The sequence below is a fragment of the Meriones unguiculatus genome, chromosome 3, assembly GCF_030254825.1.
Source record: "Meriones unguiculatus strain TT.TT164.6M chromosome 3, Bangor_MerUng_6.1, whole genome shotgun sequence".
In the NCBI taxonomy this organism is placed as follows: Eukaryota; Metazoa; Chordata; class Mammalia; order Rodentia; family Muridae; genus Meriones; species Meriones unguiculatus.
This window is the reverse complement of record NC_083351.1, coordinates 181,875,514-181,888,793: the sequence shown is the minus strand read 5'-3', so window position 1 is coordinate 181,888,793 and position 13,280 is coordinate 181,875,514. Positions and strand designations below refer to the sequence as shown.

The following is a 13,280-nucleotide window of genomic DNA, read 5'->3' as shown; positions in this document are numbered from 1 at the left end:
AAAGCTACACAGAGAACCTCTGTCTCAAAAAAATTCCAAAAAGGAGGAGAAAGAGACAATAGAAGGAAGAGAAAGGAAGTGGAGGAGGAGAAAGAGAAGAGGAAGAAGAGGACAACGAAGCCTCCTGGGTCATGCAGGGAGACTTCACGGAACCGCCTGTGACTGTTCAGGCATCTAGACACAGCCATCTACTCTCAAAGGCCAGGCTGCCTACTCGCTAAGCTGAGATCTACACCTGTGAAGATACAGCATGAATTGTTGGCAATGCTATGGGCACCCCAGTTGGCCAAAATAGAATAAAAAGGAATTCTAGAATATAACCCATAACTGCCAAGCTTTTAGGTTGCCCAGTTATACATCAGGCTGTCAGCTGTGACTATGTCAGTTACAGTGAGAGAAAACGGCCAAGGACTCTAGTCCTTCAGACTGTGTAAGAAGACACAGTCCACCAAAGGTACCAAGGAGTCAGGCACTTATGATCACCTACGTTTTTTTTACAAAGAACGATTAATCCCTGATGCCATTGAAAAGACTGGTGCCCATCCTAAGAGCAAGCCTTGTCCACAAGCAAGCATTTCTACTACCTCTCCATATTACACGAGACTATTAACCTGGAGCAGAGTAGAAAAGCACTGTCTCACAATCTCTTCAAAGGACCACTGCTAGACGGAAAGCTAGCACTTCATGACACAGATCACTGCCTCTTCCAATGGACTTTCACTTTCACTGAGTTCCTTTACCAACAGACTCTTAAAGAACAGGGTGTTTTAATTGTATTAGAAAGGCCGTAGCATCATTTCTAGGTAACATCTTAGGGCTTGTGGAAAGCAGCATCTCTATGATGACGCTTCTCAATCTGATTTGCTTTTTCCTGCATCCCCTATGTCTTAGTCGGTGTTCTACAGCTATGATCAAACATAGTGAGCATAGCAACTTTTATAAAAGAAAGCATTTAATTGGGGCTTCGTGGTGGAAAGCACGGCATGGCAGCACACAGGGAGACAGGAGCACATGTGCAGAAGGTGATTGAGGGGTAGCTGAGAGCACTACATCAGGATCTGCAGGCAGCAGGAAAAGACACACACTGGGCCTAGCTTGAGCATCTGAAGCCTCAAAGCCCAGCCCCAGTGACATACTTTCTCAAACAATACCATACCTATTCCAACAAGGCCACACCTCCTAATAGTACCACTCCCTGGTGCCAAACATTCAAATCTATGAGCCTATGGGGCCATTCCTATTTAAACCACCACACCCTACTTTAGGTCAGGACCTTTTCTATAACAAAACAAACCTCTTGGTTACCTCAGAATATTCCTAGAAAGTGCTTGGCATTATTGACTCATTTTCATTCCATTGTGTCTCGGGGTCTTAGTCCTCAAGAAAGGCTTTCAAAGGAGTGTCTCAACTCTATTTTGTTTTTTAGTTATACTAAAATTATTTATTTAGCTATCCTTGTATTTCCCACCCTGCTTTTAAATACTGTTCCCCATTGTTGATGGTCAAGTATTACATAAACACATCAACACAGATATAATCCAGGGAAGCGAGTGCGTAAGAGAAGACTAAATTAGATGCAGTCACTTTCTGCTGCTCTGAAATTTGAGACGAGTCTAAATATTTGCACTCTGCCAACTCTAACCTGTGGTTTAAATCCCCATCACTGGATCCATCATCTGGCATAGTAGTTTTAGGGATTATTGTTGTTAAAGTTGAGCTACTTATAGCAAGAAGGGTCCTGAAGCGAGTAGGCAGCCATGGGAGCTATAAAAGAAGTAAGAGTGGGTGTGAGGGAAAAGTTGGGTGGGGAGAGAAAGAGACAAAGAAAGTAGGTTTCAGAAGGTTTAAGTGGGAGTGTGAGCTTTCATTCTCTTTTGTTCTCCTTTGTTTTCCTCACCAGAGCATACCGGTCAAGCAAGCCTGAGTGGAGGGATCAGTACTCTGAGTCTTCTCTCAATTTAGTGTCCCTCTTGAAATCCATTGTTCTTAACATCCAAAGTTCATAATAGGCCAGGAGTATTGGTATATGGATTTAGTGCCAGTATTCAGGAGGCCAAGCCAGGAGAATTCCTATGAGTTCAAAGTCAAGCCTGGTCTACATAGCAAGTTCCAAGCCAGTCAGGGCTATGCAGAGCTTGTCTCAATAACAACAACAAAACAAAAACAAAAAACAAGTTCATCATAATAGCCTTGATAATTCTACATGATTTGGTGAAATTTTGACATTTATTAAGAAAACTTGAAAATACATAGTGAGAGTATGAATAGTAAGAAGGAATCATGTTTCAGGAATAGGTGACAAGTATAATGTACAGGAACTGTGACAAACTAGGAAAGACCACACTATAATCAGTTTAAAAGAATAATGTACCTGTGCAGTGTCTTAAATAACTTAAACAAGTAGTATCTGGAAGAGACCACATGAACTATGATCTGCAAGTCACTCCAGAGCACAAGGTAAGTAAAGAGACTTTTGTTTCATGATTTGAGAAGGCAGAGTGTGTGCTTATCCAGGTTTCAGAGAGCCCAACCAGTGTTAACAGTTTCCTTTAAGTAACCAAGGCCACCAAGCTGGCAGACATTCAACCAAGGACTCTCCAGGCTAACTTGTGGCAGAGGCTGGTCAGACCTTGGTGTCCACTCTTTCCTTGGACAGAGGGTCTTTTACAGGTCACATGGGCAAGACAACCTGGAACAAAGCAATAGGGATGAGACAAGTGCCTGGAGAAGTGAAGGAAAGTGAAAATGAAACAATTAGAAGATCAGACAGGTGAATGGCAAGGGTGTTTGCTAAATGATGGATCTCCTGAACACATAATCAAGCCGTCTTATATGCATTTCTATTGCTACAGATCCTGAAAAATAAATCCATAGAAGAAAGCTTAGTGAAGTACACCAGGAAACAGATCTTGAAAACAAACAAACAAAACTTCATCAGGCACCTGACACAAAAAGATTATTGAAAGTGAGTTAAACTCATCACCATGCCTCCTGGTCCAAGGTTCCTACACCAGAGAGACCCATGTGTCTATCCTGCTGTTGTACCTCACCATGAAGAATCACTTATGTGTAAAAGTTAAAGATCAGAAGGGAGAAGAGAGATAAAGTCCGTGTTTGTTCAAATAATTTTCAAAGTACCAGGATGGGTACTAAGGACAGAGTCAATAATGATGTGGGGTAAAGAATCTGACACCACTGGCTTCGTGTGAGTAGAACATCTGTCCATCTTTACTTTGTTCATTGCTGAATATCCAGCAACAAACAGTACCTGGCCCATAGTAGGTTCTCAAAAAGTATGTACTAAATAGAAAAGCACTCATGGGTTACTATCTACATAGTTGACAACTAAACAATTACAACACAGTGTTTTCAAGATGTAGTTATGTAGCAATGAGCATGAGTTACGTAATCGCCATACAGTAACAGACTGTGCCATGAGAGACATAGCAGGTGGGATGAAATAGACATGGCAGTGCTATGAAAGCTCATCCTGCTTGTAAGAGGCAGCTTCCTATAACTCTCAGGCTGAGTGCCAACATTTGATGCATAAAGGCATGAGATGAAGCCTTCTTTGGTTTCAGGAAACTGTGTGTGATAGGATCCTTAAGCAGAAGTATGAATAGGGAACTGCTCATCCAGCATCTCTACTTGTGACAGTGTGGTGAGAAAAAAAAAAATCAGAGACACTCAGTCTGAAGAAACTAACAGTAGAATCACAGAAGGAAGCGGATCTGTAGAGGATTTTTAATCCAACAACATGGCAACTTTGGGAAGAGATCACATCCAGAGACCTAGATCGGTGTGCTCCAGCTGGAACACAAACAAGACCTCAGTCTATTCCTTTAATGCCTCTGGCTGGAATAGAAACACACCTTTAGTGCACACCTTTAATTCCAAATAATGATGTTTAATTGAGGGACAGACACAGTGACAAATCAGAGAAAAATTTGACAGAATGAGTCAGCAATAGGAAACGCCCAGCTCTCATGAGAATAGACAGGGAAGATAACACTACTTAAGAGCAGCACAGGGAGAGTTAGACAGGAGTACAGCACAGGAACACAGGGGAGTTCACACAATCAGCACAGTTCAGTACAATTCCGTTGAGTTTGGTGCAGGCAGGTCAGTGCCATGCAATTCATGGAATTCAGAAGCAGTTTTCCCAAGACGACCAATTCAGTAAGAAGCCAAGAGAAGTCAGTTCAACTCAGTCATCATGGAGAGGATTTTTGAGACAGAACAGCTGAGATGAACCAGCCAGCCAGAGTTCAGAAAGAACAGGAAAGGATGAGTTTATTCAGCAGTAAGTCCAGAGGCTGAACACATTCTAGGCCTAAGTTAGCAAGCTAGAGGCTGAAAGCTGAAGCCTTTAAGGTTCAGGGCTTGCAAAAGATTAGAGTATATGGAGGCTAGAAGCTGCCAGGCCTAGGCCTAGATACATTTAGATAGAAATACTCTGGACTCAGCCAGAGTTTTAGTAAAGTGTGGTTACAGTTCTCATCTCATCCCATCATCAAAGGAAATAAAACATTTACAGGATCAGTGGCTCTGAAGATCTTACCACACGATGATAATGTAGTTGCACTCTGGCCATGTAACTCCAGCTTGAAGTAGGGGGAACAGGCGATGAAGAAAGGCCAAGCATTGGTCCAGGTAGGGAGAGATGGTGACTGTGACTTTGGTGAAGGGAAATGACTATCGATGGTGACAGACTGAGAAGTTACTGGGAAAGCAAAGCCCATAGACTGACGAGGGATTGTAGGAGGCTGACAAGCATGTGACTCTGGCGTCTAAGTGAATCACAGTACTGTCATGCAAAATGGGGAGTATGGACATACAACGAATTTGATCCGCAGTAGATAGGGAGGGGAAAAAGTTCCCACCAGTAGCCAGAGCACACTTAAGATGCACACGTCAGTGAGGACACAGCCTGGTACAAAACAGGTTGTCCCATAAGTTATGATGCTCCCAGAGCAAAAATTATCACCCAATTTACGAACTCTAGAGTTCACAACACCAAAGACCAAGAGGAACTGATGCCGGTTCACTCACTCAACCATCATTTACTGACTGTCCACACTACTGTGTGCTAACACTAAGAAATGCTCAGTGAACCAAGCCCATCATTCCTGGGATGTGACCCATCAAAGGAAAGCAAACTGCAAACACAATAACTGACTATGAGACAGAAAATGCCAGAAAAGTGGGAGAAGGATTAGAGGTGAAAGATACAAGTCTTCACTCTGGTGGATAATGGAAGTGTAACTAGAAAAGGTAACATTCAAACAAAAACTTGAGAGGGAATACAAGGTTGGTGAGGTTTTAATCAACAACACAGCCAGTATACTTTACACAGAATTGATTAAATAAATAAATAAATAATGAAATTGCCAGAACTGAAGGCAGAGAGCTATTTGAGTATGGAGAGGGAGGGAAATATGATGCCAGGTAAGAACTTTGGGTTTTCTTCTGAGAAACATTAGACTTGTTAGGAAATTAAGGAGGTGGAGGAAGCTTTTACATAAAGCTCCCACACCAGTCTTTTTTGGTGTTATTTCCTGCTCATCCTTTTCTTTAGGTATGTATTTCCAACCCAAAGTTCCTGCAAACTTTTAGAAATTTTTTTGTCTTAATCTTCTGAGCACAAATTCTTACCTTATTTGCAAATGTTGTTATCGCACCATAAGTACTGACATATTTCCAGCAATGTCTTGAAACTTTTATTTCAGCATTTCAAGATGTTACTCCATTGTCTTCCAGTTTACACTGTTTCTGATGCAAAATCAGCTGTCATTCTTGTTTTCTCCCTTATATGCAATCGTATCTTCTGTATTATTATTTTGATTGGTTTTGAAGGGTTTTTTTTTTTCCTTTAAATTTTAGCTTTTTTACTTTAGTGTGCTGAGAAGTAACTTTACATTTTATGTTTGGTGTACTCAGAGTACTTAGTCAGTGTTCTTCATCAAACTTGGGGGAGAGGAAATCTGTCATTCATGCTTCAAATGCTTCCCTTGCCTCACCTCCCTCCCTCCTGAACATTTCACCTGCACAGCGTCTCCCAGTTCACTTACTACTGTTTTCCTCACTCTTTCAAAACTCTTTTCATTCTCTACTTCCTCTTGTGTAACTTCTATTGTCCTTTTTATCCCTTGAGATTCATTATATCTTTACTGTTATGTTTGTTGTTAATCATACTCTCTACATTTTTCTTTCAGGTGCTACTTTTGGGTGTGTGTGTCCTGTATGTGTGTATATATATATATATATATATATATATATATATATATATACACTTGTGTATATGTGTGTACACACACACACAGGAACAAACACTGTGTGGCATGTCATACATGTGGAGAGCAGAGGACAGCTTGTGGAGGTTGGCTCTCTTCTTCCATGTGGGCTCTGGGGATTGAAATCAGACTGTCAGTCTTGGAGGCGAGTGTCCTTTACTCACTGAGTCATCTCTCAGGCTCCAACTGCTGGTTTTTAGAACTAGAATGCCTACTATTTCAAGATTGCCATTGCTTCCTCTAACACTATATTTCTTTATATATTATGTCTTTTTCTTTCTACCACTGGAGATATTGAATAGAAGTGTTATATAAGATTAACATGAGAATCCTAAGTTTTTAATTAATCATTAATAGTAAAAGAAACAGGGTAACCAATTAGGAGACTATTGAAATAACTCATACAAGTGATGTTGGTAGCAGTGACCAATACAGCAGTCAAAAAGACGCAAGGGCCAGTGAGGAGGGGTATCTCATATGGTGAATTGGGTATGATAACCGACACCTAATCAATACTATGGTCACAATTCCCTAAAAAAAAGTTTTGGCACAGATCAAGAACAGCACATATCTAGAGGTCTAAAAAGTCTGATATATAAAAGGAGTTTGGGACTAAAACAAGACTTTAAACTCTTATACCATTGGCACAAGAAAGGCCTGTTGAGGGATCACCAAGCTTAACTTCCTTTTACCATTGAGGGGAGAGGAGGTAACCAAAGCCACATGGCAAATGTCCATGCCAGGAATTAAACCTACATGACTATACATTTCCTTGACATGTTCCTGTGGGAGCAAGGAATTGGGATAACTTAGAGGCAATGAGCAATGGAGGGGAATACAGAGAAATGAAATGAGCAGTATTTCAGCACTTAATGCAAAGCTACTGCCTTGGAGTCACCTTGCATATATTTAACACTCTGCTTCTGTAAAGTAGGAACCACCATTCTTGCTCTCTATACAGTAAGAATGAGGCTCAAGAAGTTTAAAAAAAAAAAAAAAAAAACAATAGGTACCTAGAAATGAGGTAGACCGCAGAGCTGTCTGAAACCTGATCACCAGTGGTCTCCTTCTGCAACAGCTAGGATTCTGCTGCAGTAGGTCCTTGCTGGAGTGTAGACAGAGATGAAGGACTAGCACTTCTCAGCTGTGGTCTTCTATTCATCCAGGAAACAGCCTTGTCTGGTGAATTGACCTCAGATTCAACACCAGTGATTCCACTGCAAACAAAGCTGGCAGAGTAAAGCCTTCATTTTCTCTCTATGGGTAAGGAAATTTTCTACAGAACATGAAAAATGTCATTAAGACAGGGCTCCTGGGTGAGGCAATGGTTCAAGTCAGTAAAGTACTTGCCATGCAAGCATAAAGATCTGAGTCTAGACCCCAGCATTCGCATAAAAATTCAGGCATGGCAGGAACACCTGAAATCCCAACACTGGGAATGCAAAGACAGAAAGATACTTGGAAGTTGTTAACTAGCCATTCTGTCCAAACTGGCAAGTTTCAGGTCCACTGAGAGACCCTATCTCAAAAAAAAATATGTGGTTGACAGATAGATAGATAGATAGATAGATAGATAGATAGATAGATAGATAAGTGGTTGACCAAGATATCGAATGTTGCCCTCTGGGCTCTACATGAACACATGTGTATGCACACACAAACCAACAGCAGCAGTAGCAACTTAGACAGAAAGAACCAACATCAACTTCCTGACCACAGTCACAGATAATTTCTGACAAATACGTGAAATTCAGATCCAAGAATCCATAGTCCCCATTCTTTTGTCTCCTACAGCAACCCAGCAAAACCTGGCCTCAAAGATCTTCTCTTTATGCTGTTGGGACTGTGAGGAACCCGTCGTTGAGAGCTCCCACGTTCCTAGTCAAACTCAGGAGAGCCAGCCACAAATCTACAGTAGGTATCAGACAAGAACACCTGCCTGGCCTCCCTAAGCCTCAACGCATTTATCACCCTCATCCCGAGATGACCCTAGACTCCCTTCATTTTTTCACTTCTATTTTTTGGGATTATCATTTTTCACCTTCCTTTTCTGTCCCTCCAAGCCCTCCATGTAGTCCTCCTTGCTATTTTTCATATTCATGGTCCCTTTATCATTAATTGTTATGTGCATATAAGTAAATACATACAGATTCGTAAATACAAAAGTACAACCTGCTCAGTCTATATTATGTTACTTCTATGTACGTTTTCAGGGCTGACCATTTGGTATAGTATAAGTAATTGGCTCTCCTCTGAGGAAGATCATTTTTCTAGTTATCAGCATCCCTTAGTTGCCTGTAGTTCTTTGAGTTGAGTGTGTGGTTGAATCTGAAGGGTTGAGTCTGTGGGCTTTCTTCCATCCACTTGGACATGTCTTTGGTGTCTTCCATGTTTTGGTGGTCATGTTGGAGAGGTTTTTATGGGTGCAGCTTTTGACATTACTAGGAGACACAATTGCATAAATCAATTCTCTGACCCTCTCTGGCTCTTACAATCTCTTCATCCCCTCTCTCATGATGTTCCCTAGCCATAGGTTCAAGAGCAGTTTTGTAAATATGTCCTTCATCTTTTGAGTGAAAAAAAACTTTTTGCAAGCTAAATGAGATAAAGGTTAGGTAGCTAGCAACCAAACTCAATAGACAAGGTAGCTCAAGCTTGCTAGTTAAAGTATGGAGTGTGGTCTTGCAGCAATGGCTTCACCTGAGAGCTTCTTGGAATGAGATTGAAGGGCTGGAGCTGGAGCTCAGTTGGAAGGAGGACTTGCTTTGCATGCCTGAAACCCTAGGTCCAATCATAGCACCACAATAAAAGCAAAAGTGTGAGTGGGCGCACATCTGTAAGCCTTGAAATGCTGCTGGCTTACAACATGAGTGTGCATTTCTTCCTCACTCAAGTCCAGGACACATCACCATTCCTTCTCATGTTCATCCTCTGAAATATGAGGACCCTACCACCACCACCTCTTGGTTCTGTATCAGGGAAGGAGAGGGAAAAAGAGAAGGTATTCCAGCCTCCAGTTTGTATCACAGCCTTCTTGATGACCTAGGACAGAAAAGACAGGGATTAAAACCAGCAATTTCAGAGACCAAAATAAAGCATTATCATCAAGAGTAGGCAAAACTGATACTCACAGGGACATGATAGGATGGAGTGCTGGTGGCAGTCTGTCACAGTCCTACTGACAGATGAGACTGGACAAAGGTAAGGTGGGAACATGCAGGAACCCATGAGATCTTGTAAAGTGTTTCTTAAAATAGTGTCACATAAAATGAACAAAACCTTAAAAATACGAACTCCCTTTCCCAAGGTTATAATGATAATGTTCAGTCTCTGACTTGTGAGTATGTGTGCAGCACTGTTCAATTCTAGGTGAATCTCCCATCATGCCACTGTGCACTTGAGACAAGCATTTGTAGTCTGCACTGCAGCTATAAAGGGGGCACTGCAGTTTTCCAAACCCAGGGTACCATGTTGCAGGTATGAGCAAAGGCAACCCACTCGAGTTACACAGCCCGTGACAAAGCTCTCACACCTGCTCCAGAGAGCTTAGCCTGTCCCTGAAGTTTTTACTGTCTTTACAGTTGTAAAATTAGAAGGAAAAAAAACTATATACATAGAACAATAGCCCACTGGTTAAATAAATCTTGAATTACCTATAAAGGGGAATACTGCAGAACTGCCACTTTTTAATATAGTGACATGGGGGAGATGGTAATAATATATGTGAAGAAAATGAACTATATACGTAGGACACACAATCTGATAAGCTATGTTAAAATATGCTTCGAGAAAAGCAGTATCTGGGAGGAGTTGGGAGCATCTTTCTTTTTTGTAGTGGATATGCATTGCATTTAAAAATAGAAAAGTTGATGCTTAAAAAAAAAAAACAACGTATTTTTAAGTTCAGCACCTGCTCAAAAGACGAACAGATTCTGATTTTCCCCATGCCGTAATATCTGCCACTCCCCTACGTGTGGCTTCCTCGATGGCTCAATGTCCTCACTTCTCTGACTGGCTGAGGCTTCCCACATGACCCTCCACCCTGTGGCATTCTCGTTGTCAGGTCAGCAGACTCAGAAGAGTGAGTTAGGCAGTGAAGATCTCAAGCACACTAAAAAACAGTCCATCATTGGTCAAGAAAAGAAATACTCCACCAGCAGCAGTGAATTTGAAGGTGAGTTCCAAAGTGAGGTCCTAACACTGGCTTCTGGGAAGTGGGGGCCCTGTACTGAAGGTCAGACCTTATGGGTATGTGAGTTAGCTGTGCTCACACGCCAGAGGACACTATGAAGACTACAGGGTCTGAGTCCAGCCATTCATTTTCAAGTTGGCATTGTGTTAGAAGGGGAGCGGGTCTGGGAGGAAAGGACCTTCCACACACACACACACACACACACACACACACACACACGCTCTTTGGGCACCATGGTGTGGTCTCGACTGTGCATTTTGTGTGACTCTCCTTAATCTCTACTTTGGAGGCTACGCAATGAGCTCTAGAGTGGCATGTTGGTTCCAGAGTGGCAGGTTCACAGTGGTTTTGCTCTCTGATGCCCCCCCCAAAGCCAATCAAGTGCATGTCAAATGACAACTATCTAAAAATGCTAGTGGGCTAGCATAGCTCAGTTGGGGTAACATGCCTTTGGGTCACAGACGAACAAATGTCCAACCTAGAATGGGGGCACAAACAGTGAAGAAAGGCAGCCACATTGAGAAAAATTCATCCTGTGCCCAGGTGGCCTCACACAGACTCCTATCCCCCAGGAGCCATTGATAGATAAGGATCACCCACACCTTCTCACTGAAGAACCCACCTCTCAGTCAAGCCAACAGGAGCCCACCGAGGGGTAAATTCTCCTACAAGAGTGTACCTGTTCTATTTAAATCAGGGGTGAGAAGCTGAGGGCCCCTCTGGCCCACTCACACCCAAGTAGGCAGAGATCCACACTGGGAAAGGGACATTGCAGCAGCCTACCAAAAAGCACCAACTGTGACTAAGCCAGGATGAGCCCATGTTTCCTGTTTCTTATGTCTTGTGATTTGCAAGACGTTCTGCTGCCAGTGGCACCATGCAGAACAATACCAGGCCTGCTAAGCTGTGGTGTGCTTTGGCTCCCAGGGAACTCACAGAATCTGGAAACCCATCCAAGAGGGGTATGACCACAGCAGTCCATCTAAGGCCAGCTCAAAGGCCTTCCTTCACCCAACAGTATTCTTTCCTTCTTTCAGAGCTGACTGCGTACAATATACAAACTGGATACCCTAAAAAGAATCTAAACCGCTACTACCAGGAGCACTGGAATTTCCAGCCGTGCCTCATGGGGAGACCCTGAGGGTACTAGAGGCAGCATCACACATGCTTTGAGCCGCGCAGCTGCTGGAGCGTGCCCATGAGGATGAAGAAGGAAGTGGACAGGAGTCATGACGACTGATTCCGAAACTCCACCACAAGGAGGGAAGAGGTCTGAGCCATCCCTGTGCCACCAGCACAAGTAACTCCAGCTCCTGACACAGCCAGGGAGGGGGGCTGCCTGCAATTAAAGTCCTTGTTCAAATCAGAGGATGTGTCCCTCCTCTTTGCCCCTCCCCATACCTTATAAATATCAGTTCTTATACTGTCACTTCTAAATAACCTACAAGAAAACTCAACTTTGTGAGTAGCTTTTGAAATAATTTCAAACTTATAGAAAAAATTGTCTCATTAGGAAAAAAAGAGGGAAAATGGGAAAAGAAAAACTACCTCAGATTCACCAAATGTTTTACATATTTCCCTTGTTCACTTTATTTTTTTACCTTTTTTTCCCCCCTGAATGATCTGAGAGCAAGCATCCTTCCTCTTTCCCTAAATCCTTCATAGAGCATTTCTTATACACGGGGATAGCATCCTTTAACTCCAGCAGGTACCAAAAAAACAAAGCATTGCATACTGAAATCCTATTAAATCCCATCTATTGTCCCAAAAGGCCCAGAGCTGTTTTTACCCAAGGCCATGGATGTCATGCAATCCTCATGAATTTCACATATCTCAAGGGTTCAACTGTGTCTCAGGATAAAATGATCTGGTATTTCCACTAGATCAGGGTCAAGCTTTCTATTTGAAGCAGGAGTTTCCCAGAAGGAGGAGTACTGTGCCCTCCCCAGTAGGTGGCATCAGGAGGCACGGGCACACAGGAGTAAAAATTCAGGTTGCTTGCTGAAGGGGTTTAGTGGGGAGCTCAGTGACAAGCCTCTTACCCAGCATGTAGAAGGACTTGGAGTTAATCCCTAACACTACAGACATACAAACAAAAGTCATTTGTTTGATTCAGTTCCTGCTACCAAGGTTTTCCACCTTATTGTTGAAGTATTTATCTTTTAATTTACTTTTTACATTTAATTACTTGATTATTTGGAGGGGTCATGCCAGAATGTACAAGCAGAGGTGAGTACAATTTGCAGGAATCAGTTCTCTCCTTCCATGATATGTCAGGGACTGAACTTGTGGTCAGGCTTGGTAGCAATTACCTTTATCTACTGAGCCATCTAAACAGATGTGCTCTTTTCTGTGATTCTGGAGTTGGGAATTTATTTCGTTCATGTCCTCATACAAGTGTTTAAAGTGTGTTGTGGGCAGAATAGCCCTTCACCTGAGAATGCCTTTCCTCTGTTTCCTGGAACCTGTGAGCATGTTACTACACACTGTAGAAGATTATGGCACAGAAAAGTTGCTAATGTGCGGCCTTCAGGTAGAGCTAACCCCAGGTGTCTGGTGGGCCTAGTTCAGTCAATGGGGACAGTCTTCTACCCAGCTCTGAGCATGTCCCTGACACAGACAGGCCAGGACAGAGAAGGAGAAGCAGCGGCAGCAGGCGGTACAGACATGCCCTGCCAGGTAAACAAAGAACTAAGACATGGAGTGTGCCTCACCGGCTAAAATGCTCAGCTCTGAGTCTGTGTGCCTCAGCTGACTAAGCTTTACGTATAGCAATAGTGTCAACTTGGAACACA

At 42.6% G+C, this 13,280-nt stretch overlaps 1 protein-coding gene across 1 annotated transcript; it reads left to right on the top strand.

Moving 5' to 3' along the window:
- Positions 1–10,307: 10,307 nt before the first annotated feature.
- On the top strand, positions 10,308–11,863 carry Tex48 (testis expressed 48). The gene is made up of 2 exons (XM_021650025.2): positions 10,308–10,467; positions 11,523–11,863. Exons 1-2 carry the CDS (start codon positions 10,323–10,325, stop codon positions 11,624–11,626), a joined length of 249 nt encoding a protein of 82 aa, XP_021505700.2. The 5' UTR covers positions 10,308–10,322; the 3' UTR covers positions 11,627–11,863.
- The last annotated feature ends 1,417 nt before the right edge of the window (positions 11,864–13,280 follow it).